The sequence below is a fragment of the Leopardus geoffroyi genome, chromosome B2 (genome assembly GCF_018350155.1).
Source record: "Leopardus geoffroyi isolate Oge1 chromosome B2, O.geoffroyi_Oge1_pat1.0, whole genome shotgun sequence".
In the NCBI taxonomy this organism is placed as follows: Eukaryota; Metazoa; Chordata; class Mammalia; order Carnivora; family Felidae; genus Leopardus; species Leopardus geoffroyi.
The window spans coordinates 63,300,592-63,327,155 of record NC_059332.1 but is presented as its reverse complement, the minus strand read 5'-3'; the positions used below and the strand labels follow the sequence as shown (position 1 = coordinate 63,327,155).

General features: G+C 36.1%; 1 protein-coding gene across 2 annotated transcripts in view; it reads right to left on the bottom strand.

The window, feature by feature from the left end:
- Positions 1-26,564, bottom strand: part of COL19A1 (collagen type XIX alpha 1 chain) — a 349,939-nt gene that overhangs the window by 297,128 nt on the left and 26,247 nt on the right. For both annotated transcript variants that reach the window (XM_045498677.1, XM_045498678.1), the window contains exons 3-5: positions 24,203-24,277; positions 23,027-23,126; positions 648-771 (exon numbers count right to left, since the gene is read on the bottom strand). In XM_045498677.1, the coding sequence (XP_045354633.1) occupies positions 648-771; positions 23,027-23,126; positions 24,203-24,277 (299 nt within the window). The remainder of the gene's footprint in view (positions 1-647; positions 772-23,026; positions 23,127-24,202; positions 24,278-26,564) is intronic.

Sequence of the window (26,564 nt, the reverse complement as noted above, 5' to 3'; positions counted from 1 at the left end):
CGTGTGCCCCATTTTGGGAAGCTGTCCTTTCTATGTTCTCATAGTCCACGCCCAGCTCCGAGCTTACCTCTACCACTGCACCTGTCGCACTATGATTATGCTCTAGCATATTGTTCTCCTAGCTGACATCCCCTTAGGCCTTATGCTCCCTGAGAAAGGAATTACGCTTGTTAAAATCTTATCTTTGTCACTAACTAGCATACAGCATGTGTTCAGTAACTTTTTATTGATGGCATCAATATTTATATCCTGGTTCTTCATTTACTAAGGACTTTCAGATGAAACAACGAACAGCTTTAAAAATAATACATATCAGAAATTATAGGAAATAAAGAAGTTATTAGTGAGATGGACTTAGTGTCAATGAAGCAGTTGCGAAAGAAGGGCCATTTGAGTATCTTTAGACAAAATATGAATCTAGAAGTGAAAACGAACAAAAAAATAATCTTGTCTCACCCACCATGCTCTCATATTACAGATCTCAACAAAATCATCCTATGAGAATATTTGCATTTCCCTGCTGATGAATCCTTTAAAAGACTATTTGGACACCACATCTGCTTCCAAATTTGTTCACACTGTTCCAAGATTCACCTGGCATAATCACATAAGGGAAAACTAATCGGCACAACACTATGGCTCCTTACCTGTGGCAGATTCTGCAGGTTTAACACCTGCCACAGGAACCACCGTTCCTTTTTGGTGCTTCTGCGCACACGAAACACAGCTGCTATGGCATACTCGTCAGGAAGGCCTTTGGGAAATATCTTACTGGGGGGAGGAAAACAAAGAACTATTGTGAGAAGACTGAAGATGAAGAGGAAAGAAAATCTAGATATGAAGGTTTTTGTAACATAATATTTCAGTCGTATTTTTCTCAATGAACTTATAACTTATGATGCATTTTTATAGTAATCTACCTATTGGACATATGGAAGCATCCATCCTACAGTACCTATGCAGTTTTTCATCCTTGTTCTCTCCCTTTTTAGAAAGTGTCTGGTAAAAGATTGTTAAAGTTTGGGGTGTGTAAGAGCAAGGGAATAGGGCTAAAGCACTATGCAGTGATATTCCCTGACTCAACAAGATGTTTCAACAGAGGAGAATATCAGATTTCCCTGCCGTCTGGCAAACACTAGAGATTTATAATGGAAATAAATAGTACCCCTCTGTTTTGTCTATAGGCAGAACTACAGAGCACACCGCTAACAATTAAATGTATATTTTCCAAAGAAGTTTTATCATATTAAATTCTTGTAAATGAGTTCCTAAGACTGATTTTCTAGTATCCATTTAAGACTCATACTGAAAAATAAACTAAAGAGGTTTTAGCTTATTTTTCATTCTTACAAAAAATATAGCTAGCAAATTCTTTCTAGGTAGCAGAGAGAAGCCAAAAGACAATCCAAGTATCTTTCTCCCTCAATCTTGTTTCAAAATACTGGTCTCACCGGCCCATGAGGAAAAAATTCAAAATGAACAGATCTCAAATTTAGACTTTGATTGGAAAACAAGAAGAAATACATTCCTACCACCTGACTTTTAAATTTATCTGCATTGTACGTAAAAACTCTGCAAGACAGGAATCATGCTTTTCTTTTAAAAAATCATGAGGAATAGTAGGTAAGAATTCTCTTAAGGACTAACATAGCCAAAAGTTGTTTATATAAACGTAACACTATACCTTGAAATGGTAACTACTAACTCTGAACTTTACACTAAGGTCTACTGAAACTGATGACCACCTACTGAAAATGACAAGCAAACTGTCATGGAGCATTCTGAAATTTTGGTTCTACCCTCTGTGTTGGAAACCAAGCCATATAAGGTAGAGAAATCAGGGAAAAATAAGAAAACAGCTGTACTGGCCTAAAGTTCTTATTTGCTTATTGGTTAAACACAGACACCCATTTAGGTCTACATGCGTATATATACATACAACTTTATCTTTTTGACAATCTATTTAAAAGGGAGGCAACTTGACTTTATTGCATTTATATATTATATTCTCTCTTAAGTGAGCAAGTGATTAATGAATGATTTTTTTATTCCACCACAATAAAACAAAATTTCTAAAATGGAATTTTCTCTATAAAGTCACCATTATTTTTTAATGTTTATTTAAAACTTAATATGTTTTAAATATTGTGAAATCATATCCTGAGCCAAAATCAAGAATTGGTTGCCTAACTGACTGAACCACCCAGGAACCCCTATAAAGTCACCATTATTAAACTGAATTTCACAATGACCATTACTGTACCAGTTTAAGTAACATTGTTCATTTAAAAACAAACAAAATGGTTAATTCTGCTTCCTGTCTGACTCTGGCTTCTTTTCTGAGTCACACTGAGCCGTGAGCTGCTTCAGGGATGTCTTTAGGAGGTAGCACCACGGCGGAAGATATTAAGACCCAAATCAAGAATTATCAGACTGCCCCTTTTGACAGTCACTTCCCCAACCAGAACCAGACCAGGAACCTCTGGCAGAACTGCCTGTCCTTCCACCATTGTGAGAAGACAATGACTGCTCGTGGGGATGATGTCTCCATGTGCAAAATAGTATTGGGTGTGTGTACACAATCCGTCCCGAATCCTGGGGGTGATCACCCTGGGATGATGGCCTAGCATTAGGCACGTTTCCTGGGATGATGTGAACTGACTCCACGCACCTCTCCTTTGTCCTGCATTCTTCTCCAAGGGTGGTGAAGGGGGACCTGGGTACATGGTGATCCCCACCTTGGGATCCTCAATCATGGCTTAACTAAGAATAAATACTCACTGGAAAAGTGAAGACTGTGTATATGTAAAAGAGCCAGATGATCAGGTAAGAAGCCTGGGTAGAACATTACTTTGACCAGTAAGAGGGGCTTCAGGGTGATTGTTTTTTCTGTTTTGTTTTACATTATTAAACTGATCACCTTCTCTACACCAGACAAGAGTCTTTACACAAAGTAGCCTCAAGCCCCTGTATGTGCTAAAATGTATCTGCATATTCTCTTTTATTATCTATAAAACTTCAAAAAAATTATGTAATTTCAGAACCATATAAAATTGTTTAATAAAAACTCCTATGTATAAATAAATAAGTAAGTAAATAAAACAATGGGGCTTTAACATCTGCCATTTCTCTTTGGGACCACCTATAAATCTGAAGAAGAGCACAGACAGAGGTGAGAGGTGATGCCAAATCATAAGCTTCCAAATAAAAATTTTGAACTAGTTAGTTGCATCAAAATTCCTTCTAAAAAGGAAACATCGGTATACCTGGGTGGTTCAATCAGTTAAGTGTCTGACTCTTGATTTAGGCCCAGGTCATAATCTCATGGTTCATGAGTTTGAGCCCCATGTCAAGCAGCACAGAGCCTGCTTGGGATTCTCTGTCTCCCTCTCTCACCCCTCCTCCCCTCTTCATTCTTTATCTCTCTCTCTCTCTCTCAAAATAAATAAATAAACATTAAAAAAAAAAAAAAAAGGAAACCTCAATCCACACAGCAGATCCCTACCCACCCCCTACATGCAGTAACTTGTGTCTCTACCTGTCTTCAAATTTCCTGCCTCCTTTATCCCATTCTCTACCTTCATGGTTTCAGGATCATATCTTTATTTCAAGTGTTTTGGAATTTGACAACACTATTTCCTGGGATTTTTCTTCTATTCTTTGTATTGAACACATCTTCCAATATGAGCTATACATCACCAAAAAAAATTGTAAGTTTTTATTCTTTTCTCCATATAATATTCTCTTATTCCCTCTTTTAGGAACTCCTTTTTTAGACAACTGTTTAACACCTATAATACCACCCATGCAGTTTCCTTACCCTTTCTCTTATATTTTTTCACCTCCTTATTTATTGTACTTTCCGAGATATTTCCCTGATTTGTTTTCCAATCCATCTATTCAACACCAAAGTTTGTTATTTTCTTATTTCCAAGATGCTCTTGTGTTCTCTTTTTAAAAATATCCTGAATGCAATATTTTAAACCCCTGACATAATCAATTAGGTCGGCTTTTAAATGTTTTTCTCTGCATCCTTGACTATCTTCATTTCACTCTGGTTAGCTTTTCCTGTTTGATAGTTTGGCCTCTCTCTTCCATGTTGGAAGCTATACCCTAATTTCTGATCTTTTTTTTATAATCCATATATATGTTAGGAGGAAGCATTTAACTTTGACAGCAACCTTCATGTATGCTGGCACAGTGTGTCGATGAATAACTTCACTGCATAGCATGATCAGCTGGCAGATTTCACTGAGAGTTCCTCAAATGTGAATGTAGAAAGATTAGTTCTTTAAGAACATTCAGTTTCTCCAAAGAAGAATCTACTTCCCACTTGATAAAAAGTTTTCATCTGGATGCAGGCATTCTAGAAACAGTGGGGTATGTGGGGGTCTACAGTTCATTACAGAATTGTGCTCCATTGCTCTGTTTTTGGTGTCATACTTCCTTCCTACCTTCACTATCCTGCTTACCTTTCATCTCTGGAGGCTCTTTGGCTCAATTTCTCTCAATAATAAACCTACTAAACATCTCACCTTCTGTCTGGTTGGATGAGGAGAGAGAAGGTACACTGCACACACACACACACACACACACACACACACACACACACACCCTTCATCAGCTCCTGCAGAGGCTGATATCCCCTAGTGATGAGTCTCAGGTGTCCACTGAGGTAAAATGGCCTACATCTCACTAGTATCTATGGCCCAACAATATGTAGGTTCTAACATCCTCCAACTGTTTTTTGTCTTTAAGAATATATTGTAATTTTTCTTTTGCTCCATTTCCCTTTCTACAACCATTTTTGCATTTTAGAGGATTAAAAGTCATTTCAAATCTTCAACCTCTCCCTATCCAATGCCCCCTTTATTTTAGTTCACAAACATATGCATATCTTCTCCCTGCTACAAAACAAACCTCCTCCAACCTTGCTACCCCATTATATTACCCTCTCATCTATCCACCAACCTTCTTACATGAATACTCTGCATATCTGCATTGTTACTATCCATTTAGTCCTTAATCCTCCTATATTCTAAAAGCATTCCTGGGGCACCTGGGTGGCTCAGTCTGTTAAGCTTCTGACTTTGGCTCAGGTCATAATCTTATAGTTCATGAGTTCAAGCCCTGCATCGGGCTCTGTGCTGACAGCTCAGAGCCTGGAGCCTGCTTCAGATTCTATGTCTCCCTCTCTCTCTTCCCCCTCCCCTTTCTCTTTCAAAAATAAATAAACATTTAAAAGCATTCCTAATGAGGGGCACCTGGCTGGCTCAGTAAGTAGAGCATGTGACTCTTGATCTTGGGGTTGGGAATTCAAGCCTCATGTTGAGTGTAGAGATTACTTAAAAATAAATAAATAAAATCTTTAAAAAAATAAAATAAAAAATAAAAATACAGAATTCCCAATCAGTTAATCCACTGGCCTCTTCTCAATCCTCCACCCCCCTCAATCCTTCTGAAGATCTTACTATACATCCTTTCCATATTGATTGATATAAACCAAGGGTCACAACCACATGACCATAGGGCCCAACCAGGAAACTGGAATATAAGCTTCCTGAGGTTTTTCGTCTATCCTATTCACCCTTTTGTTCCCAGCATCCTTGTGCCTGCACAAGGTAGGTACTCAATAAATGAATCAGTTAATGAAATGGATTCATATATAAGTGATCTAAAAAAAGAATACAAAACAAAACCGCACACCCCTCTCAGTCTAGCTTTGGTTTTTCCATCTCAGATAGAAATATGCATACAAGAAAATTTCACTTTCCCTTTAAGACTTTTATTAAAGGAGCCTGGGTGGCTCTGTCAGTTAAGCATTGCACCCTTGGTTTTGGCTCAGGTCATGATCTCACAGTTTCATGAGTTTGAGCCTCTGTTGGGCTCTGCTTGGGATTCTCTCTCCCTCTCCCTCTGCCCCTCCCCCACTAATGCTGTCTCTCTCTCTCTCAAAATAAATAAATAAAACTTAAAAAAACTTTTATTAACAGAAAAAAGAGGGAGAAGTGAGTTAATAACAGCAACTGACACTCATCCTTATGCAGAGGAAACACATGCGGACTGAGGGAAACCAAGAGCCCAACCCATCTACAGGGGGCAGCTGCTCTTTAGCTCCAGCCAATTGCTGCTATCCAAGAGTGTGGGCCCAGCGTTACCAGAGCATCCCATTTTTCAAGAGAAGCCAAATACCTAGACATTTTATCTGAAAAGTTCAGAGTTTTCATTTTGGCAATCAACTCAGATTTTTCATAAACACTGTCCAGACCAACACTGTGCAAACAAAGCAAAAGCAACAACTACTTATGTCGGTATGCTTGATGGTGTGACAAAGCAAAAACGAATGAAAACACCTTCCTCCTCACTATTTAGGATTTTAGACATGAAGACACCTATCATATCTCTTCATGAGACTGCAAGTTTTTTGAAGGCAAGGACACCATTTAATCTATCTTTGTATCATCCACAAGCCCAAGTGCAGTGCCAATAAGGCACTCTATAACTGTTTGTTAAATAAATGCATGATTTAGCAAATGAAGCAGATAAAGACATTTAATTTTGATATAATTATTTAATATTTCATGAAACTAAATGTAATTATTTTTCAATAATTTACAATCTAATTTAAAAATTGAAAATATATTCAATGAAAGGTTCCTCTGTGGGAAAAAAAATAACAAAAACAAAATATTATTAATAATAATGTTGATATACAACAAATACAGTCTTAAAATAATACATTGAAATGAATTTAGTTTTGTTTGGGGAAAAACTGATTTTTTTCTTAGCCTAAGTTTATAATGGATAAAAATCCTTATAATTACTGCATTTTCTTTTCAGAAATTCATGTTGTACTTTCAAGGCCAAAAATGTTTTTGCTTGCCAAATTGTAAATTTTGAAGAAAAAGTTCTCTGTTTTAAAAATAACACATTACAAAATATATCAGCTCTTACAGACTATGTTTCTTGTTTATACCACCCAAGCACACTTAATGTGACACAGAATAATTTCTCTGGGTGTTGCCAAAGTTTCTATTATAAAAGAGGCCATATTGGATTACTAGTCTGTTACCAGAGAGATATAATGACAGCTTGTTATGTGTAAGATATCCATGCTTGAATATTTTTGAATGGAGTGTAATTTCCTATAAGAAATCCTATCCACTGCTTACTCAGTGATATTCCCATTAAGAAAAATATTGTTGATCCTTATTTGCCGAACCCATCCATATAGATATAGATATAGATATAGATAGATATAGATATATATAGATATATATGCTAAAATTCTCACTGGGATATTTTCTATCTTCCCTCATACACATTGCATGCAATTCAACACTGTAAATGGAAAATTCATCCACATAAGTTAATATTAACCTACATATGAAGAGCTCAAAGTTTAGTGAAATTTAAGTGTAATAAATCCTTTATTTCCCATTGTCTACTTTTGTTTACACTAATGAAAACACCTGAATATTCATTGACAGATGAGAACAGAGGTATACCAAATTAACAAAATGTTCGATCTAAAATCAATTTTTTTTAATGTGACTAAGTCACTGAGAACCAAACTAAAGTCATTCCAAATTATCCAAAGGTGCCAAAGGAAATTGGCTGCTGTGGAGTCCTTTCTACTCTAGCTCCTCAGAGAGCTAGTTCCTAGATATAATCTGGAGTGTCTCTGAAGCCTTGTATTCACATACTTTAGACTCCTTTGAACTTGTAATTGATTTCAATGCTGAAAAAAATCTAAAATGTAGTTTTCACCTTCTCTCTGATGTTCTCTATGTATAGCCCTCTGTTCAATCATAAAATGGAAAGAAATGCTATTAAACTCTAGGAGAAGTGGCAGAGAATAAAAAATGGGGTTCCTTATAATGATCAGCTATGGCAGAAGGCAATGTCCAGATCTGAGAACCAGTGAGATTTGACCCCACTAAAAAATCGATTTCATAAAGCTCTTAACATTATAAAACTTCCCTCTTACTGTTAAAGTTAAGAGACATTGTAAATATTTTCTTCTTTATATATTCTTTACTTCCTCAATTTTTACAATGAGCATAAGTTGTATTAATGATCATTTGTAAAACAACATTACTACTTTTAGATTAGGAAAAAATAACACTATTCTTTAAAGTTACCATAAATTAATCTGATATTCTTCAAGGTCAGAGGTGAAGGAGAAATAATAATAACAAATGTTATTTTTTTCTATTATGGGAGGTAAAAAGTCATAGAAGTCTATAACTCCCAACCTAAAGCCTTCAGAATGGTTTAGTCACTAAGGCATTAAGATGAAAGAAATTCCAAATGAAAATACACTTTTCCCAATATTTCCTCCATATATTTCAAGCAGAATATCTAATTACAAAGTACTAGTACCTATACTCATGAAGTTGGATAAATATTAACATCTTACTTAACATAAGGAATTCACTGTACAGGACTTTAAGAATGGGTTGTATTTGTCTCAATAGCCTACTGACCACATTCTCTGGATCTTCTTTCTCACTTGATTAATGAAAACTCCTTTCATGATCAGAATTTATTTAAAATCTTTAAGAAATATACATAAAATGATGATGTCTAAAAGGTAAGTATGTTACAGAAAAGATCTTGGCATGAGATGGAGGAAACATTTAATCATTCTGTGTATGTGTAATTGTTACTAAATATGATTCTACATAGACTGCCTTTTGCATGCATGGTGTGAACACAGAGATTCTCCCTAACTATGAAGTACTTTCATTGACAAGCCAAAACACCTAATACTGTACTATCAGAGATTTCTTCCTCTTTGGAAAGTACATGTGTTTATAAAACATAAGCTCTGTTACCACTAAAATAGTTCCTAGAAACTCATCGCACAATACTAATAAAGTGTCTAATAATTAATTCTCACCTCGGAAAGTGTAGAACAGAGATCTATAGGGACTACAATAAAACAAAGAAGTTAACAGAGAAGATATAGAGAGGGAGGAAGGAATAAATCCAGAACAGGAAATGACCCTGGGTTAGAAAATGAAATGTCATTGTCCTGAGCCTTGGGCAACACAAGCATCACCTTAAGGCACTGGGAGTTTGGAAGGAAAGTTCCAAAAAGAAAGGTGATGCCAAAGGAGAGAGGCAACCAAGATAAAACTTGACTATTTTCCTTGCCTGTGCTGTCAACTCACATGCCTAAATTACTACTGGGCATCTCTACTTAGATATTAAAGGCATCTCTAATTAAATAACTGAAATTGAGCTTTTGTTTCCTACTAACAGGTAGGTACAAGGTACCTTCTCTAAGGTACAAGAATTTCACATCTCAGTAAAAGGCACGGCCATTCACCCAGATTTCCAGTCTAAAAGTCATTCTTGACTCTTGCCTTTCCTTGATTTTCCTACACCCCATCCAATCATCAGCAAGTCTCACTCTTTCTACCATCAAAATAGATTCTGACTCTGTCCACTTCTCTTCAGTTCCACTGTCACTCACTACCCCAAGCTGCCACCTTCTCTCCCTAGGACTCCTGTGATGGTGTCCTAATTGTTCTCTTTCACCTACATTACAGTCTAGTCCTCACATAGCAGCTAGGTTCAGCTATTAAAATGTAAATCATACCACATCCCTCCCTTACTTACAGCCTTCCTACAGTGTCTATGGTTCCTTGCACATGGCTCACAAGGCTTCATCTGTCCTGACCCCTGCTTCTAACACATCATCTCCTATTCCAGTCTCTATGTGGCACTCATACTCCAGTCACAGTGACTTGAAATTTGTTCCTTAGGCACACCAGGCTTATTGAAGTCTTAGACCTTTGTACTTCCTGTTTTCTCTCCTGGGATGGTCCTTCCCAGAAGTCGTCACCTAGATGACTTTCTCCCCACTATGCAGGTCTTAGCTCTAATGTCACTTCTTCTGGAAGATCTATAGCTGTTCTCACCTCAATTACTACCTAACATATTACCTTCTTTTATTTTTCTTCATAGGCTTATAACTACCCAAAGTTTTTTTTAAAAATGTATTGGTTTACACATGTATTGCCTGTCTCCAACCACTAGAATGTGATTTCCATGCAAATAGGGGCACTGACAGACTTGTTGCTCTAAATCAAGCTTTAGACAGATACTAATCTGGCATATAGGAAGCACAAACAAAACTGTGTTCCTTTCATGGACAATCCATAATGATACCTATGACCAGTCCTAGCAGGTGCCAAACACCAGTATTTGCATAATGCCTTAAAGTTAAGGCCTTTAAGACTATGTCACATCACATCCAGCAAAAAAAACAGAAGAGAAAAAAATTCAAGCTCTATGTGATTTAAAGCAGGTTAATCAAAAAGTCTGACATAAAATGAATCCAGGAACAAACACAGTGTTCTTACTTTCAAAAAGAAACTTTAAATCTCCACGGGCTACAGCAACACAGAACAGCTGCCCCGAGAAACTTCACCAAAAGTGTCCTTCAGCAGAAGACTTCCGGTGCTTGGAAATGTTTCAATTGTAAGAAGCCACACACAATAGTTTCCTGTAGTTCTAGAGTCCTAATGATGAAAGGAACCTTAAGAGTGATTTAGATCAGCCATCTCATTTCATAAATAAGAAATTAAAGCCACAGAAGTTAAATAACTGCCCCATCATTACTCTGCAAGACAGAAGTCAGGATGGAACTTGAACTCGGAACTTCTAATTCCAAGGTCAGTTTTTTCTAGTATATCAAGTTGCCTGTATCCTCTGGGTTAAGAATAAAATTTCCCTCATAATTACTGACCTGACTTAAAAGTAATGTTTTGGGACTACAAGGGAGGAAAAAAACTACTTTTTTTTAGTACTAGGTGAAATGGGGAGAATATAAGTAAATATCAAACATTAGTATCAAGAAATGATTAGTTAAAATGTTTACAATCATGATAATATTAACAACAATAAATCATATTTTGGGCTCAGAGCAAAGCATTCATTATGACATTTGCACATCCTAAGTGACCAGTAGCCATGAGGGGAAGATTATTACAGTTCCTTCCCCTCATCATATTTTGAGCACAGATCAGGAAGTATCACAAACCACACAATGATATCTTTAAAATGGGGCTACAATCTGTTGGGTTTTAAGAAGGATATGCATATGACAGAAGGTGACAACCAATCAGAAATACTTTTTCCATATTCCTTAGAGATCATTTCTTAGAAAAATTGGTATTTTTCACCAAACATTTCTTTAAAAAATGAGAGGAATTTTCAGGAAGTAGTAAAAATTATGAGAATAGTATATATACTAATAATTATGCAGTGTGAAGAAAAGCATGAAGTGTTCTCATAAAAAGTGCCTCTGTTTATCCTTCTGGTTAGAAAATATATTGGGATTTTAATATGTTAGGAAGAACATCAGCAGAATGTAACCTAACTAAAAAGACAAGTAATTCCTCAAAATGTGAAAATAATGACGATAAATGTGATTATTTCAAATGATTATGGAAGGAGAACCCTTAGCACTGATCCTACATTAATGCTTTCCTGGCATGGGGATCAGTGGAAGTTTCTATCCCATTCATCCCTTGAGGCATGAAATCAATGAAACATAGCTATACACAAAGTCAACTTAAAGTTGAAATGTCTGCTCTCAGGTGCAGAAAGATGCCAGCTGAACAAGTAATGTTCCTACCTGCCCAATTAATAAGAAACCAATAAGAACTACCTTAAAAGGATAAACTTTGCTTTTTCATACTCCCTTCTAGCAGGGGCACATTGCAAACATGGTCATGCCAGGAAAAATCATAAAACTTAAAAACATAATCCGCCCTTTTCAAGTGCATACAAACATTTATCGATCAAGTTGTTTTATGGGGAGATGGAATCAGGGAGTGGATCTCATTTATTTTCCATGGCTGGGCCCTGGTGGTTTGTCGTCAAGAAAAATAAAGACCTTAATGAAGCCCATAAATTTATTTACTTCTTTGTATACTAAGTAATTGGTAATTTCATTGTATAGCAAGTACAGGCTGATGTATTTGTTCAGTATTCCTAGAAGGACCATAGTTTGTAATATGGCAAGTGACATCTCTGTCTCATGAATAGAAAAAAATAAAAGACAAAACCAAACTGCAGGATAAAAGGCGATTAGGAAGAAAAAAACAAGACTGCCAGTTTCTGTTTTGCTCTTTCACCTAACTAAATAATAAGCACTATGAGGCAAGAAGTAAAATGTAAAAAAGGAAAAACAAAGAATAATAAACTTTCATGATTTCAGTGCTCATAAACTGAAAAGCAAGAGGACATAATTAGGCTGGAGACATTTAATTTTGTATATGGTGTTTCAAAAATCAAGCATGATACACATTTGAACAGCGAAGTGTTTAAAAAGTTTAGTTACTAATTACAATGGTTCCAGAGGTAATTCTTCAACTAGCTCATAGCACAAGGCTTGAAGCAAAGCCTTTTTTTTTTTTTTTCAAAAGTGCTATTTTGGTAGAGATGAAGTGAGTTTTCCAGGTCATATTTAGCAAGACCAACCTTTATTTACTTTTTTGCTTTTAAAATGAAATGGCTAAATGGAAAAAATCTATTTTTAAATAGCAAGAACTGGCTTCCAAATTAATTCTTCCATTCTAAATAAGCGTGAGGCAGAGTTTATGAAGAACTTCCGTATTTACAAGTATCAATGGGGCCTTTGACTTGCTGAATATCTTCCAGGAAGAGAAATATGATACAAGTTACATTTCCTGAGAGTGAAGTGAGAGATGCTTGGAGTTTATAGTAAGTCATTTCTTTCCCAGCTGACACCCACCATCACCTGTCACGTTACAAGCGATTTGGCCAGCAGGGCCTGGAGGGTTTATCTGAAATGCCTTCCTCCCAAGCTGGGTGGTGATGTGTGAGTTTCACAGCCACAGAGACTCTGAAATCTCACCCTTTTTGTGCTTGCTAAGCGGATTCAGACAGATAGATCGTTAATGGGAAAACAAAGCTTCGATGACTCTCTAGTAATCATATGTCTGTTATGATTAGCACTTGTTCATCTTGACATTGTAAATGACTTCCCATTGAAAGCAAGCCCTTCTACTATATGACATTCAGATAACAGAAATGAAGGATGGACTAGAGAAGCCACACTTCAGAAAGGCTTTGAAAGTAACTTTTTCAGGTGTTTCCATCCAAAAAAAGCAAGAAAGAAAGAAAGAAAGAGAAAGAGAGAGAGAGAGAGTGAGGGAGGGAGGAAGGAAGGAATAAGGAAAGAAAAAGAAAGAAAGAAAGAAAGAAAGAAAGAAAGAAAGAAAGAAAGAAAGAAAGAAAGAAAGAAAGAATCAACCCTGGGTAAACTTCACGCCCAAGAGGTCCTCTGAAAACTGGTGTCCTTCCTGAGTCTAGGGGTTTGGCTTCTGCCTCAGGATCATTTACACCTAACTGAAAGCTGTGATTTTCCTAGTGGCATATATTCAGCTATTTGGGGGTTTTCCCCCCTAGAATGTAATGCTATTCCTCTCACACCTTCACTTTATTTTAGACAGCTTTATTGAGGTATACCTGTGGTACTGTGGCTTCTCCTCAGATCGTCCAAATTATTCACCTTTCACTTTATTTTTATCAATAAAGTTCAAGCTCCTTAGGCTGGCACAGAAGTCCTCTCAGAACAGCACCTCAGTCTGCCCTTGCAGCCTCCTCTATCCCGCAGACACTCTGTTCACCTGTGTTCACTACCACAACACGGGATTTCTTACCATTCTTCAAACTGTCTTGACCTTTAAATGATACTCCCTCTAACTACCACATACTGGCCCCCGCCTCACCTGGCAAATTCTTCTTATGGTTCAAGCTTCTACTTCTCACATCTTTTGTGAAGCTTTCCCTGGTTCCCTTGAAATGGCTTCATCTGTTCTTCATCTGCATCTACATACATACATCTAAAGATTGCAACTATATTCCACAATAGCTAATTGTTGGCATATCTATCTTTGCAGACAGAAATAACGCCAGGGATCATGTCTTTATTTATCCTTAAATCCTCAGTGCCTGGCACATAGTGAGTCTTTAGTGTCATTTAGAAATCAAATGAAATACTTTGTTAGAATTTCTTCATTCACTGCCATTAAAGCTGAATTGAGAAATAATAGGGAGAGTATATTATAAAATATTTTTTCTGTATACCTTGTAAGCAAAGGGAATTTTATACTCTTATCATGGGTAAATTAGAAGAGAGATAGAAATGTAAAGATAATAGGGAGGAATGCCTAACCCATATATCTATGAGCTTTTGAGTCCCATAGAAAAAAAGAATGCCAAGAGTTGATTTGACTAATTTGTTCAATATAGTGTGATGCTTTATGCCTTGGGCATGGCCTTGAGGTCCAGGGGACAGTTAGAGAGAGGATCACTGAACCCATGTCTTCACTCTCCAGAGCATATACACACACCCCACTTAGCTATAAGCCACAGAGCAACTCAGGCACCTGAGGACTGAGGTTTAGCAACCATGAGTAAGGGTTGGCTAGGGCCCAACAGAGTGGCATTTTCATGGAGAGGTCTCCCGACAAACACAGGGGTGACATGCAGAAACAAGGAGATTAGAACACAAGGATAAGAGTATACTTTCTTTTGAACATAAGCACATGTGCAAAACTCTTCGGGCTCCCCAAAATAACAAGATATGTTTTTAAGAGGGGACTGAGTTTCCATAGCTGTGCAGGTAGAGTAGGAATCATCACAGTGCAGGCACTGATGTCAATATGACATCATTTGAACCGAATAGTAATGGGACCTGGGAACATTTGGATTATCTGAGCCAGAATGAGATTAGCACTACATGAAAAGTATACTGAACTACAAAAAAGAAGGAGGAGGAGGAGGAGGAGGAGGAGGAGGAGGAGGAGGAGAAGGAGACGAGGAAGAAATTTTGTCTGAGGACATCAGTGAGGGCTGTATTTAGAAGGTTGAGTGTGTACTGAACTTTCTAGGATATGTAAGACTCAAATTGGCCAAAATGATGGGGAGAATATGACAGATAGAGAGAAACAGGTACAGAAAGGCAGCGTAGAGAGATACTTAGGTCAGGGACATTCGAGACAGGGCAGAGGACACCAGCAATTTTGAAAGAAATCTCCACAGTGTTCAAGAAGACCTGGTCAGTGGGGTGCCTGGGTGGCTTAGTCAGTTAACCGACCAACTTCAGCTCAGGTCATGATCTTGCAGTTCCTGAGTTTGAGCCCCAAAATGGGTTCACTACTGTCAGCCTGTCAGTGCAGAGCCTGCTTCAGAGGCTCTGTCCCCCTCTCTCTGCCTCTCCCCTTGCTTGAGCCATCCTAAATATAAATAAATGTTAAAAAAAAAAACTCCTGGTTAAATATGAGGGGGCTAAGTGGTCAGTAACATTATTCCTTTGGGAAGTTTGGGAGTGAAAGGGACTGTCAAGGGAAAAAGTTTCTAGAACAGCGAAGGATTAAGTATATATTTGTAGACTAAGAGGCCAGGATACTGTGGAGAGGGACACTGAAAACAGAAGAGCAAAGGGGATCATGGGTGGATCAAGGTATTAAAGGAGGCTGACAAGGAGAAGATTAAGAGCACAAGTGAAGGGGTTAACCTTTGAAACCAGAAGGGTCGCCTCTAGAAAGGACAGCTGAAGCAGGAAAATTCTGAAGTAGACAGCAGAGGTTGAGATGGTTCAAATAAGAGGAATACCTTGGGTGCAAAAGATCTGGTCAATTCAATCTCATATTCAGCCAACCAGATGTGAATTCTACATGGCACTACCACACATGTCCGTATTAATTGAAATTTTCACTGAACTTGTGATTGTTTCTAAATTGCATGGATATAGCCATGGTGAGAGGAATGATTAAAGTCAATTATTTCAATATATTGCTTTTTAGCTTAAAATTATAAAAATTACACCTAATCTGGAACAAGTGTACTTTAAGAAATGTAAGTGTTAACTAAAATGAGGCAATAAGAGCACCTGGGTGGCTCAGATGGCTGAGCATCTGACTTTGGCTCAGGTCATGATCTCATGGTTTATGAGTTCAAGCCCCATGTCAGGGCCAACAGCTCAGAGCCTGGAGCCTGCTTCGGATTCTGTGTCTCCCTCTCTTTCTGCCCATTCCCTGCCTCTCTCTCAAAAATAAATAAACATTAAAATTTTTTTTTAATGAGGCAATAGACAAGGTGTACCAAGCTTATTTGAGTCACACAAAATAACATAAGCAGCTTTTGGCTAACCAGGCTTATTTTCTGATTACCTTTCCTGGTTAAGCTGAAGGAATTGAAATGATAATAAATCAATGGTTTATTAGCCAACACAATTATTCTTCCTTGATGGACATACATTTCAAAGTTTATCATTGAAATCAAAATTGTACATCACTGATTCTCTGTCTCAGAATGAAGATTACACTATCCAACGTTATTTTATTAAACACAGATAGTTTGCTCAATCTACAAAAAAAATCTGTCAAGTTCTTATAAAGTTCTTCTTAAGCACCAGTATAACAAAACATCAGCATTACTACAGTCAATTCTCTGCCTAATTTATAAACTTAAGATCATGCTTAAATTTAGGTTTACAGCCATTGTAAAAGCAATACATTTGCAACCACCTAAGGTTAATAACTAATTAATCCTCACAGCATTTTAATGGGTCACATAAGATTAATGGTGACTTGAGGGACATGCTTATGTGCCTTCTTTCTTTTCTATACTCTGAAAACCTGCACTGCACACTCCACAGATACATACTCACAGCCCCCATCCAAGCCAAAGCTCTGCTGTCTCTTAGGAGATTAGATTTATTGAATAGAAAAATAAGTGAAGAAAGAAGAAGAATCAAATATATAATCTAACAATAGTAGATTAATCAATGCCTGTCAAATTAGCCCAAGTAATTACCAAAGTAAAACACCTTGATTTTATTACTTTATGATGACATTTGCATTATTATGACTTCTAAGTAGTATATTTAACTGGCACATTACTATTCTCAAAGTAACTGCCATAAGGACATTTTAAGGTACGATAATTTCATGCAATTAGCCATAATAAAATAGGAAATAAGCTCTAAAGATATCCTGTTGAACACTGTACCTATAGTCAGTAACAATACCCTAGACACTTAAAAATGTGTTAAGAGGGTAGATCTCATGTTAAATGTTCAAATGAAACATATGAACAAATGAAATGAAATAAAATAAAACAAAAATAAAATAGATATGAATGTTGTAGAATCTATACACATATGATCAATTACTGACATTTTTTTACCTTTCCCCAAACAATATTGAATTATATGAAATCTGAAGGAGAAAAATCACAACTTTTTAAAATTTGATGATGATAATATTAAATGTTTCCAAAATTGGTAAATGGAAATACTAAACTGATAATATTTCATATTATATTACATTTTAGTAGCCATTTCTATACAAAGCAATTTGTTACTGGAATATATTAACATCCCTAAATTTGCTAGAAAAAAATAACATTGATTCTTAAGATAGGTTCTTGTGATGGAGATGTAAATATTTCCAGGCATCCTCAAAATCTGTCTAATCATACTCTTAAAATTCTGTTCTAGGGATGCCTGGACGGTTCAGTCAGTTAAGCATCTGACTCTTGATTTTGGCTTAGGTCATGATCTCACAGTTCATGGGATCAAGCCCCATGTGGTGTTCCATACTGACAGCATGGGGCCTGCTTAAGATTCTCTCTCCCTCTCCCTTTACCCCTCCACTTTCACTCTCTCTCTCTCAAAATAAATAAAATAACATTTTAAAAAAATTCTGTTCTAATATATATAATTTGGCTATATTGTATGATTTAAAGAATTCAGTAATTGTGAACCTATAAGGCTTTTCTTTTCATCTTAAGAATATTGGACTTGGGCACCTGGGTGGCTCAGTTGGTTGAGTGCCCAACTTCAGCTCAGGTCATGATCTCACAATTTGTGAGTTTGAGCCCCATGTCAGGCTCTGTGCTGACACCTCAGAGCCTGAAGCCTGCTTCAGATTCTGTGTCTTCCTCTCTCTCTGTACCTCCTCCAATCACACTCTTTCTCTCTCTCTCTCAAAAATAAAAAAAAAAAAATTAAAAAAAAAGAGTATCGGACTTAAAGGCTCACCTCACATTTTTGGTATGGCAAACTACAATTGAGGAAATACATAAAACTTATGTGTAACAGTCATTCAATCTCATACTAACAGCTGGACAACTTTTTAATTAAGTCACTTTTCCTTACATGGGAAAGTTCTTATCTACAGAATGATAGGATGGCCCAAATGAAAACCCAAGGGACGTATAAATAATAATTCCCTATATTTTTATGGAATTGTGAAGTAATCCTCCTGAAACATTCAAAGATTAGAAGCTTCAGTGCGAGAGTTCTAAACATAGTTTTTAGAGCCACAGATTTTAACTGGTTTTGAGAGCTTGGAGAGGTCCCAAAGAGCAATAAAAATGAAAGATGAGTTAGAAAACCTGTCCTTATGAGGGAAAGACTGAAAAACAGCCTTGTGTGAGATGCTAAAGGAAGTTTACCCTTTATGAGGAAATGGGTGGTACTGAGTCCCATGGCCCGTGCTTGATGATAGAAGGCAACACATATCAGCTCCTTGATCAAGGCAAGAGAAAAGTGCAGTTTTTCCTTGTGCCATGTGTCTCTCCAGCAGGATCCAGAAGGCAAGACTGGACCCACATTCTTTCACCATTGTAATCTGAGAGCCTAGCAGAGTCCACAGTGAACTCAATAAATGCTTTTTGAATAAAAGAATGAGCTGCACGCTACCTCGTATTCATTACAGTGACTTATTGAATGCTACCTTTTATTCACCTGTTAGCAGAACAGAAACATTTCAGGAACCCTTAATACTGATGTAGTAAGCTAATGCTTTTACTTGTAATTGCTACAAGCTTTTAGTTGAAAAAACAAAACTTAATGACAAAAGTTTTAAATGATAATGTCTAATGCTACCGAAGATACTGGGTATTATACAGAAGGATAAAACAATGATGAAACATAATTAGAAGTATATACCAAGATCTCTAAAAATGAACTAGTAATTCCACTGAGAAAAATCAATCTTATGGAAATAATTCTAAACACAGAGAAAAATAACCTTCCTGGATGTTGTGATGTTATTTTTTTTTAAAAATTTTTTTTTTCAACATTTATTTATTTTTGGGACAGAGAGAGACAGAGCATGAACGGGGGAGGGGCAGAGAGAGAGGGAGACACAGAATCAGAAACAGGCTCCAGGCTCTGAGCCATCAGCCCAGAGCCCGACGCGGGGCTCGAACTCACGGACCGCGAGATCGTGACCTGGCTGAAGTCGGACGCTTAACCGACTGCGCCACCCAGGCGCCCCTGTTGTGATGTTATTTATGATAAAATCTGGAAGTAACATAAAGGTCCATGTAGAAAAGACATGAGCATAGGGTGAATCATTCAACACTAGCACAGACAAGGTATAAATCATGCTTTAATATACAAAACAGCTTTCCCCATACTTAGGATTGTTTCTAAGGGAACTGTTAAGGTTCAGAGAACTCAAATAACTCCTAAAAAAAAAAAAAACTACCCATCTTCCAAATATATAATTTGGGGTTTCCTCCTTGTGGAGGATTATTATGTTTATAAAAACATAAAATGAAAATGAGAATAGCTCCCATGAGCTCTTTTTTTTTCCACGTAAAGCTGTGAAAAGAAATAGCCCTTGTTTCCAGAGAGTAATCATCAATTTAATGAAACAGAGAGAGAGAAGATTCCTCTTCACTGGAGATTTATTTCTTTGTAATGAAAGCAAAGGGGACCATACGTGTCGATTATGCCACTGTGTCTAGCCACACTATTCAAACTCATAAAAACTTATTAATCTGTGTTGATTATTGTTTTTTCACACATAGCCTCATGTACCCTCATTCTTAGGAACTGGTTCAGTGGCAAAAGATATCAGCTCATAGGAATCATTTCAAATAAGAGAGACAACAGACTGGAAACACGCATCAGCACTCTTGTCTCGCCTCTTTCGCTAATGGATCATAGCGTTCTAACTGGCTGAATCTAATAATGGCCTCAGAATCCTTCTCAACACAGTATTCCACAGAGCCACTAGCTATCAATCATGGAACCTCAGAGATAAGGCTTTTTACCATCCTTGAAATCAAGAAATCAGGGTAATTCACTTCCCTGGTACATTTGAAATCAGATTATTTCCTCATTGGCCAGTCAAAATAAGAGAGTGTTGCCCCTTCAGAATCAGCAGTATGTGGGAATTCAACATTTATCAACCCTTCTAAAATATTCAACTGCTAAGGCATTTTTATTTAGTTATTTGGGACATTTTTATTTAAAACATGTTTCTATAGAAACAACTAATGAAAGAACTGTATTATACCAAGAAAATAAGGTGCTCTGTAGTATATGCATGTTTTGTGTATGTTTTCTCTCAAAATTTCACCATTTTGCCCTTATAATTGCCAAAACACAATTTAAAGATAATCAGAGTATGATCACCTGGGATATATAACTCTCAATATGTACAGAAATAATGAATTATTTCTTTTGCACAACCAAAGGTACTTGTTGTAGATACAAGAAGCCCAGGAAATGAATCTTTTAAAGCCCACAAATACTTTCATTTTCTATCCCAAGGAACACTGAGGAAATGGACACAAATTTAAAATAAAAGCAAATACATAAAGTCCCTCAAAGTTCCTTGAGCATGTATCACCATTAAGTGTACAATGTTTATTCGAAGGGCCCCTGCAAAAGTAGCCCTTGGGATTCCCGCATTAAGCCAGGCTCAAGGCACTGAGGGTGCCCAGTAAGTATCTGACCAACACATTCTTTCAATCTCTCCCCTCATGAATCTCACCTGGAAGATGACAGAACTATAAAAATAATCTCAGGCACAGAGAGAATCCTCATTTTCCACATAAAATAGCATCTGCCTTTTCCTATGCTGATTCTGCAGGGCAGCTTATTTACAAATACATAAATAGCTGCAACTTTACTCCAGTCTTATTGAAAAATCAAAATGGCATCATGCAAGAGAAGCATCCTAGCATACTTGGCTCAATGAGTGAAATGTAAATGGAGATGAGCCAAGCTACTTGACACTTGCTAGTCAGCTTAAGCAGATACCCTCCAGTTTCCTGTAGTGGAGGTCCCAGGGTTCTGCCTGTAGAGCCAGGGAATTTACTTACATTGATAGCCCAGGGATCACACAATGATTTAGAGCTAAAGGTTGGAAAATAAATGTCAAGTTGTGGCTATATCTATTATCACACATATCAAAGGGGAATAGCATTGCCTAAATGTGACAGGAAATTTTCCAACGTAACTACTTAAAATCAGCTACATCATCTTATATACAGTTCCAATGAATTTTAAAAAGTTTTCACTCCAATCTTTTAGCCACCTGGACAGAATTAGAGGAATTTAAATTGTCAGGAAGAAGGCAGGAGAGAAAATGCACTTTAATTTTTATAACAGAATTTATTGCCTTTCTTAAATTCTTTAATCAAGGTTATCTACTACTAGTTTAAAATCATATATATATATATATATATATATTCATATATATGTTACATATTGACTTTATGTATCATATACATATGTGTGTGTACATATATATATTCATATATATGTTACATATTGACTTTATGTATCATAAAGTCATGTATCATATACATGTGTGTGTATATATATACATATACACATTCATATATATGTTACATATTGACTTTTCTTTACTGGATATGAATACCCAAACATGGGACTGCTGTTCTCTGAGTGTTTAATGCCTGCATGTGAAGCCACCTAAAAGTCACCCACAACACTACAGTCATATCTGCTGAAGTGCCCTGCCTGACGATCACCCATTATATCCCCAATATCAGATCACTCTTTTCCTTAGCACTCTTATTTCTTACCAATTAATGAGCAGTTTAATTTTAAGGAACAGTATCATTAAACTAAAATCATCTTAAGAATCACAAAATAGAAGGTTTTAACTTTTCTTAAGGAAAAAGTTAGCTAGGGACCTAGTTTAGACAGAGCATCTGAAGATAGGCAACAAGATAATCAATGCTATCTCCCTTTGAGAATCCAAATGCTAAGATTCTCAACAACCTTTTCTGGTAATTTAAATGTTAGGCTACTCATCAAGAAGTGAAAACATCTATATATGTTTTCACACAAAAACATCTGTGTTGTATATTAAACCAGAGTTTTAATGCTTATTTCACTGCAGTGCATTCATAAACTGGAATGTTCATCTTGGACTCAAAGACTAAATATCATGATCATATATGCTATATCTGTCTTCCTGACAACTCAAGCTTTTTGAATTACTATGTGTCCATCCTCCAACTATATGCAGACCATATGGGGAACTTTTATTGCCCTGTATAGTTGCTGACCAACTGTCAGTATTTAAATGGTACATAATACCTTTTTTTTTTTTTTAATCTCAGGTTTATCAGTAGAAAAAGAATAATAAAGATAAGAAAGAAAAAGTTTGGGAAATCAATTCTGAAATGAAATGTGTATCAAGACCATCTTATAATGATGTTATCGTCTTACGTTATTATGTACTCTACACCTTATATAAAAGGAATACCTAAAGGCTAGGTTCTTTTGTTTTAATTTATCATGAAGCATAGTAAACGGAGAAAATTGTTACAATAAATATCAGCCTCTTGTCTTGAAATCTACACTGTGTCTTCTGTTTTAAGGTTCACATTTTAAAATTTAACTTTGGTTATATCTACTTTAAACATAGATAATACTTCTTCAAAATGGTTTTAATTACTATTCTGCAAAGACTATGCCTATATCTGTATGGGTGAATGGAATTTATACCATAGGATAGGATCGGATTCCAGAGATTATTAAAAACAACAAATATACAAACAGCCCACTTACCACAGCATTCAAGTGAGTATGACACTATTGAGAAGATTTTTTTTTATCTTTTAAACAAATTATTTGAAATTTTCTTAGAAAATAGTTCATGTAATATTATTAAAATGTAAAGAAAAATTTACTTACATGGTATCTCTAAAAAGAAATGCACTTCCCAATTTGAAACAGGTTTTATCACCTTCACAAAATGCACGTCTCAGAGAAAAGCTCTCTCCTAGGTCAAAACCTATAAAATGTAACAAATGATTTAATCCATCAGTTTTGTTAAAATTAGGAAACTCACAGAGATATTGATTTTTAAATAGGATTTTTTGTCGTCCTTATCTATAGACTGATTTATTTCAAATAACACCCTGTTGTTTGGGCTCAGCAAAATTTCTTGATTTCATTTTTTCTCCTTATAGGCTACAGAAGTATAAAATATGTTGCAAAAGACTCAAATGTTAACTTTCTTTGACTTAGGAATTATCTTAAGAAAATAATCATAGTAGTCCATTGTAGCAGCTCTGATGTCTAAGACAGAAAATTAGTTAACTAAAACAGTTAACTAAAATTAGTTAACTATTACAGAGGCACCTGGGTGGCTCAGTCGGTTAAGCGTCCGACTTCGGCTCAGGTCATGATCTCACAGTTCGTGAGTTCGAGCCCCGCGTCGGGCTCTGTGCTGACAGCTCAGAGCCTGGAGCCTGCTTCACATTCTGTGTCTCCCTCTCTCTCTGCCCCTTCCCTGCTCATGCTCTGTCTCTCTCTGTTTCAAAAATAAATAAACATTAAAAAAAAATATTACAGCAATTTAGTTGAAATTTAAGCAGTCCTGTTTAAAAAAAAAAATCATGCCTTAGAAGAATATATACTGATGTGGGTAAATGCTTTGATTTCAAATTCAAAATATGTATCATGATTATGTATGTGTGTGAGAGAGAGGGAGAGAGGGAGTGAGGGAGAGAGAGGAAAGGAAGACAGAGCAAGGAAGATAGGAATGTTATATCAAAATAGGAATCATGGCTGTATTTGGGTAGTGAGATCTTTTATTACTAAATTTTCTTTTCTTTTTTCAAAATTTCTACAATGGATACAACTTCTATGATTTTAAATAACTTTTTTTCTCCAAGAAGTTGAGTTGTTGTTAGTTAATATAGTACTCTGCTCTTTTTTTCTACATCATTTATCTTCCTTCTTTTTATTTTCTTATACTGATGTTACTAGCCTAAATTATAATGTCAAAGAATCACTTGTGATAAACTCCACATGTGCTGATAATTTTATACAAAATGCTTCTTTGCAAAGGATTATAAAGCTCACCTGAAACTTCAAGTTTATCTCTGTTGTCCTGTGGAAACTGATGTCCCTCTGTTCTCAGTACGGGACACTGTTTTTCTATTAAAAAAAAAAATTGAAGATTTGCACTGCATTTGTCATCAATTTTTTCAATAAGTTTGAATCAGACAATACAACTAGAAACTTAAGATAAAATGAAAATAATAAGAAATTTTGTTAAATTTCTATAGATTGGGGATAAGAATATTACCCCCCTCAGAGTATCTGTGAGTTTGTGAGTGTTACATGTGCCTGGTGCAGAGTGAATGCTTGTGTTAGCTATCATTACTACTACTGCTATATTACTCTAATTTTCTAATTGTTGCTATACACTTTTGACATTAGGAAATCAGCTTTAACATCATTAAAATTTCATATGCAAAATATATTCTAATATTAAAACAAATGAACTGCTGCTATATTTGAACACAAATTTGATTCAACTTTTCTTGTCAGGTGATACTACACTTTAGAGAAGAGGACTACTATGGACTGAATGTGTCCCCCCAAAATGCATATGTTGAAGCTTTGATCCCCAATGAGGTATTATTTAGAGGTGAAGCCTTTGGGAGGTAATTAGGTTCGGACGAGGTCATACAAGTAGAGCTCTCATGATGGAGCTGGCGTCCTTAGGGGATGGAGAAACAATATCTCCTCCTTTCTCTGCACCATATAAGGACACCAGGAAGGGGGTCCTCACCAGCATCTGGCCATGTTGGAACCCTGACCTGAAGTTTCCCAGCCTCCAGAACTGTGTGAAATTAATGTCTATTCTTTAAGCCACCCAACCTAGGACATTCCTAGAACAGCTTGAATTGACTAAAGCAGCAACACAGATGGAAATTATCACAATAAAATTACAAAGCAAAGACATCTGCCATACAAAAGTGGCCTATACTTTTAAAAATTAGATAAAATCATTGAGAAAGTACTAATTATGTGCTAAGGCACCTAAAGAAACTTAAAAAATAAAAGGTAAAATTAGTCTCTACTTACAGTGAATGCATACATTCAATACTACCACAACACCTTAATAAAGTAACATATATGCATGCATTAGCTTTTTGTTGTCTGGGATATGCTTAAATCGAATTCAGGCTAGATTCTATGAAGGTTATCGTCAATTGTGAGAAAAATGCAGCAAATTTTTAGAATATGCCAAGGTAACTATATAACTGGACAGATATTCTAAAAATAATTAATTAACTATTATGGCATCACACAATCACATTCTTAATTCTCCAAGTCTAAAATCCTGGTTGAGTTTATTGACCTAAAGGTGTTTTTTTTTAAATACAATTTATTGTCAAATTGGCTTCCATACAACACCCAGTGAGGGAGATAAACTGCTTAAAACTAAATTGCTTTCTTGCTCTCTGGAAAGTGGAAAGTACTGAATCTCAGTTCAACTGCTCAGCTCCTCAGCCCTTCATTTAACAAATGTATCATGAACTTCAGGGGTGGTGACAGAGCATCATCTAAATATATTTAACTAAAAGAATGAATCAGATTCTAAATAGTGCTGTCACTTAATCAGATTTAAAAGCTGCAATACAAACACGTGAAATTGTAGTACTGAATAATCTCAGAGATTACTTAGCTACTTTGGAAATTCCTATTTCAGAAATATTAACATGATTGCAGATCTGAATAGATAGTAAAATTGGATATTTTGTAAACTTTACCAAATTTTTTAATCTGAATTCATAGTCATTTTTATAAAAACCAAGCATCTCCTCAAGATCTCTGTACTGAAAACTAGAAAACATTGCTGAGGGAGATTTAAGGCCTAAATAACTGAAAGGTTAAACCAACTATTTACACTGGAAGACTCAATATTGCTAAGATGTCAATTGTCAGTTTTATCTCTAGAATCAGTATAATACCAAAGGGTTGTGTGGGTGAGCGTATGTGTGTGTGTGCAAGAAACTGACAAGCTGATTCTCGAATTTATATGGAACAGCAAGAAAACTAGAATAGTTAAGTCAAAATTCAAGAACAAGCCAGACAATTACACTATCAGATACCAGAAATTTCTATAATGTGGTATTGGGACACATATAAAGAGATCAAGGGAACAGAGTAGAGTCCAAAACAGACCTGAGAACACGTGGTCTTCTTATTTACCACAAAGGTGCCACTGTAATTCAGTGGGAAAAGGATTGTTTTTCCAATAAATGTTTCTGGGTCAACTGGATCTCCATATAGAAAAACACTAAACCTTGATCCTTACCTCACACCATGCAGAGAAATTAATTACAGATGATATTAGACCTAAATGTGAAATGTAAAACAATAAAGGGCTACAGAAAGACATAAGATCTTCACAAACTTGGAGTAGTAAAGA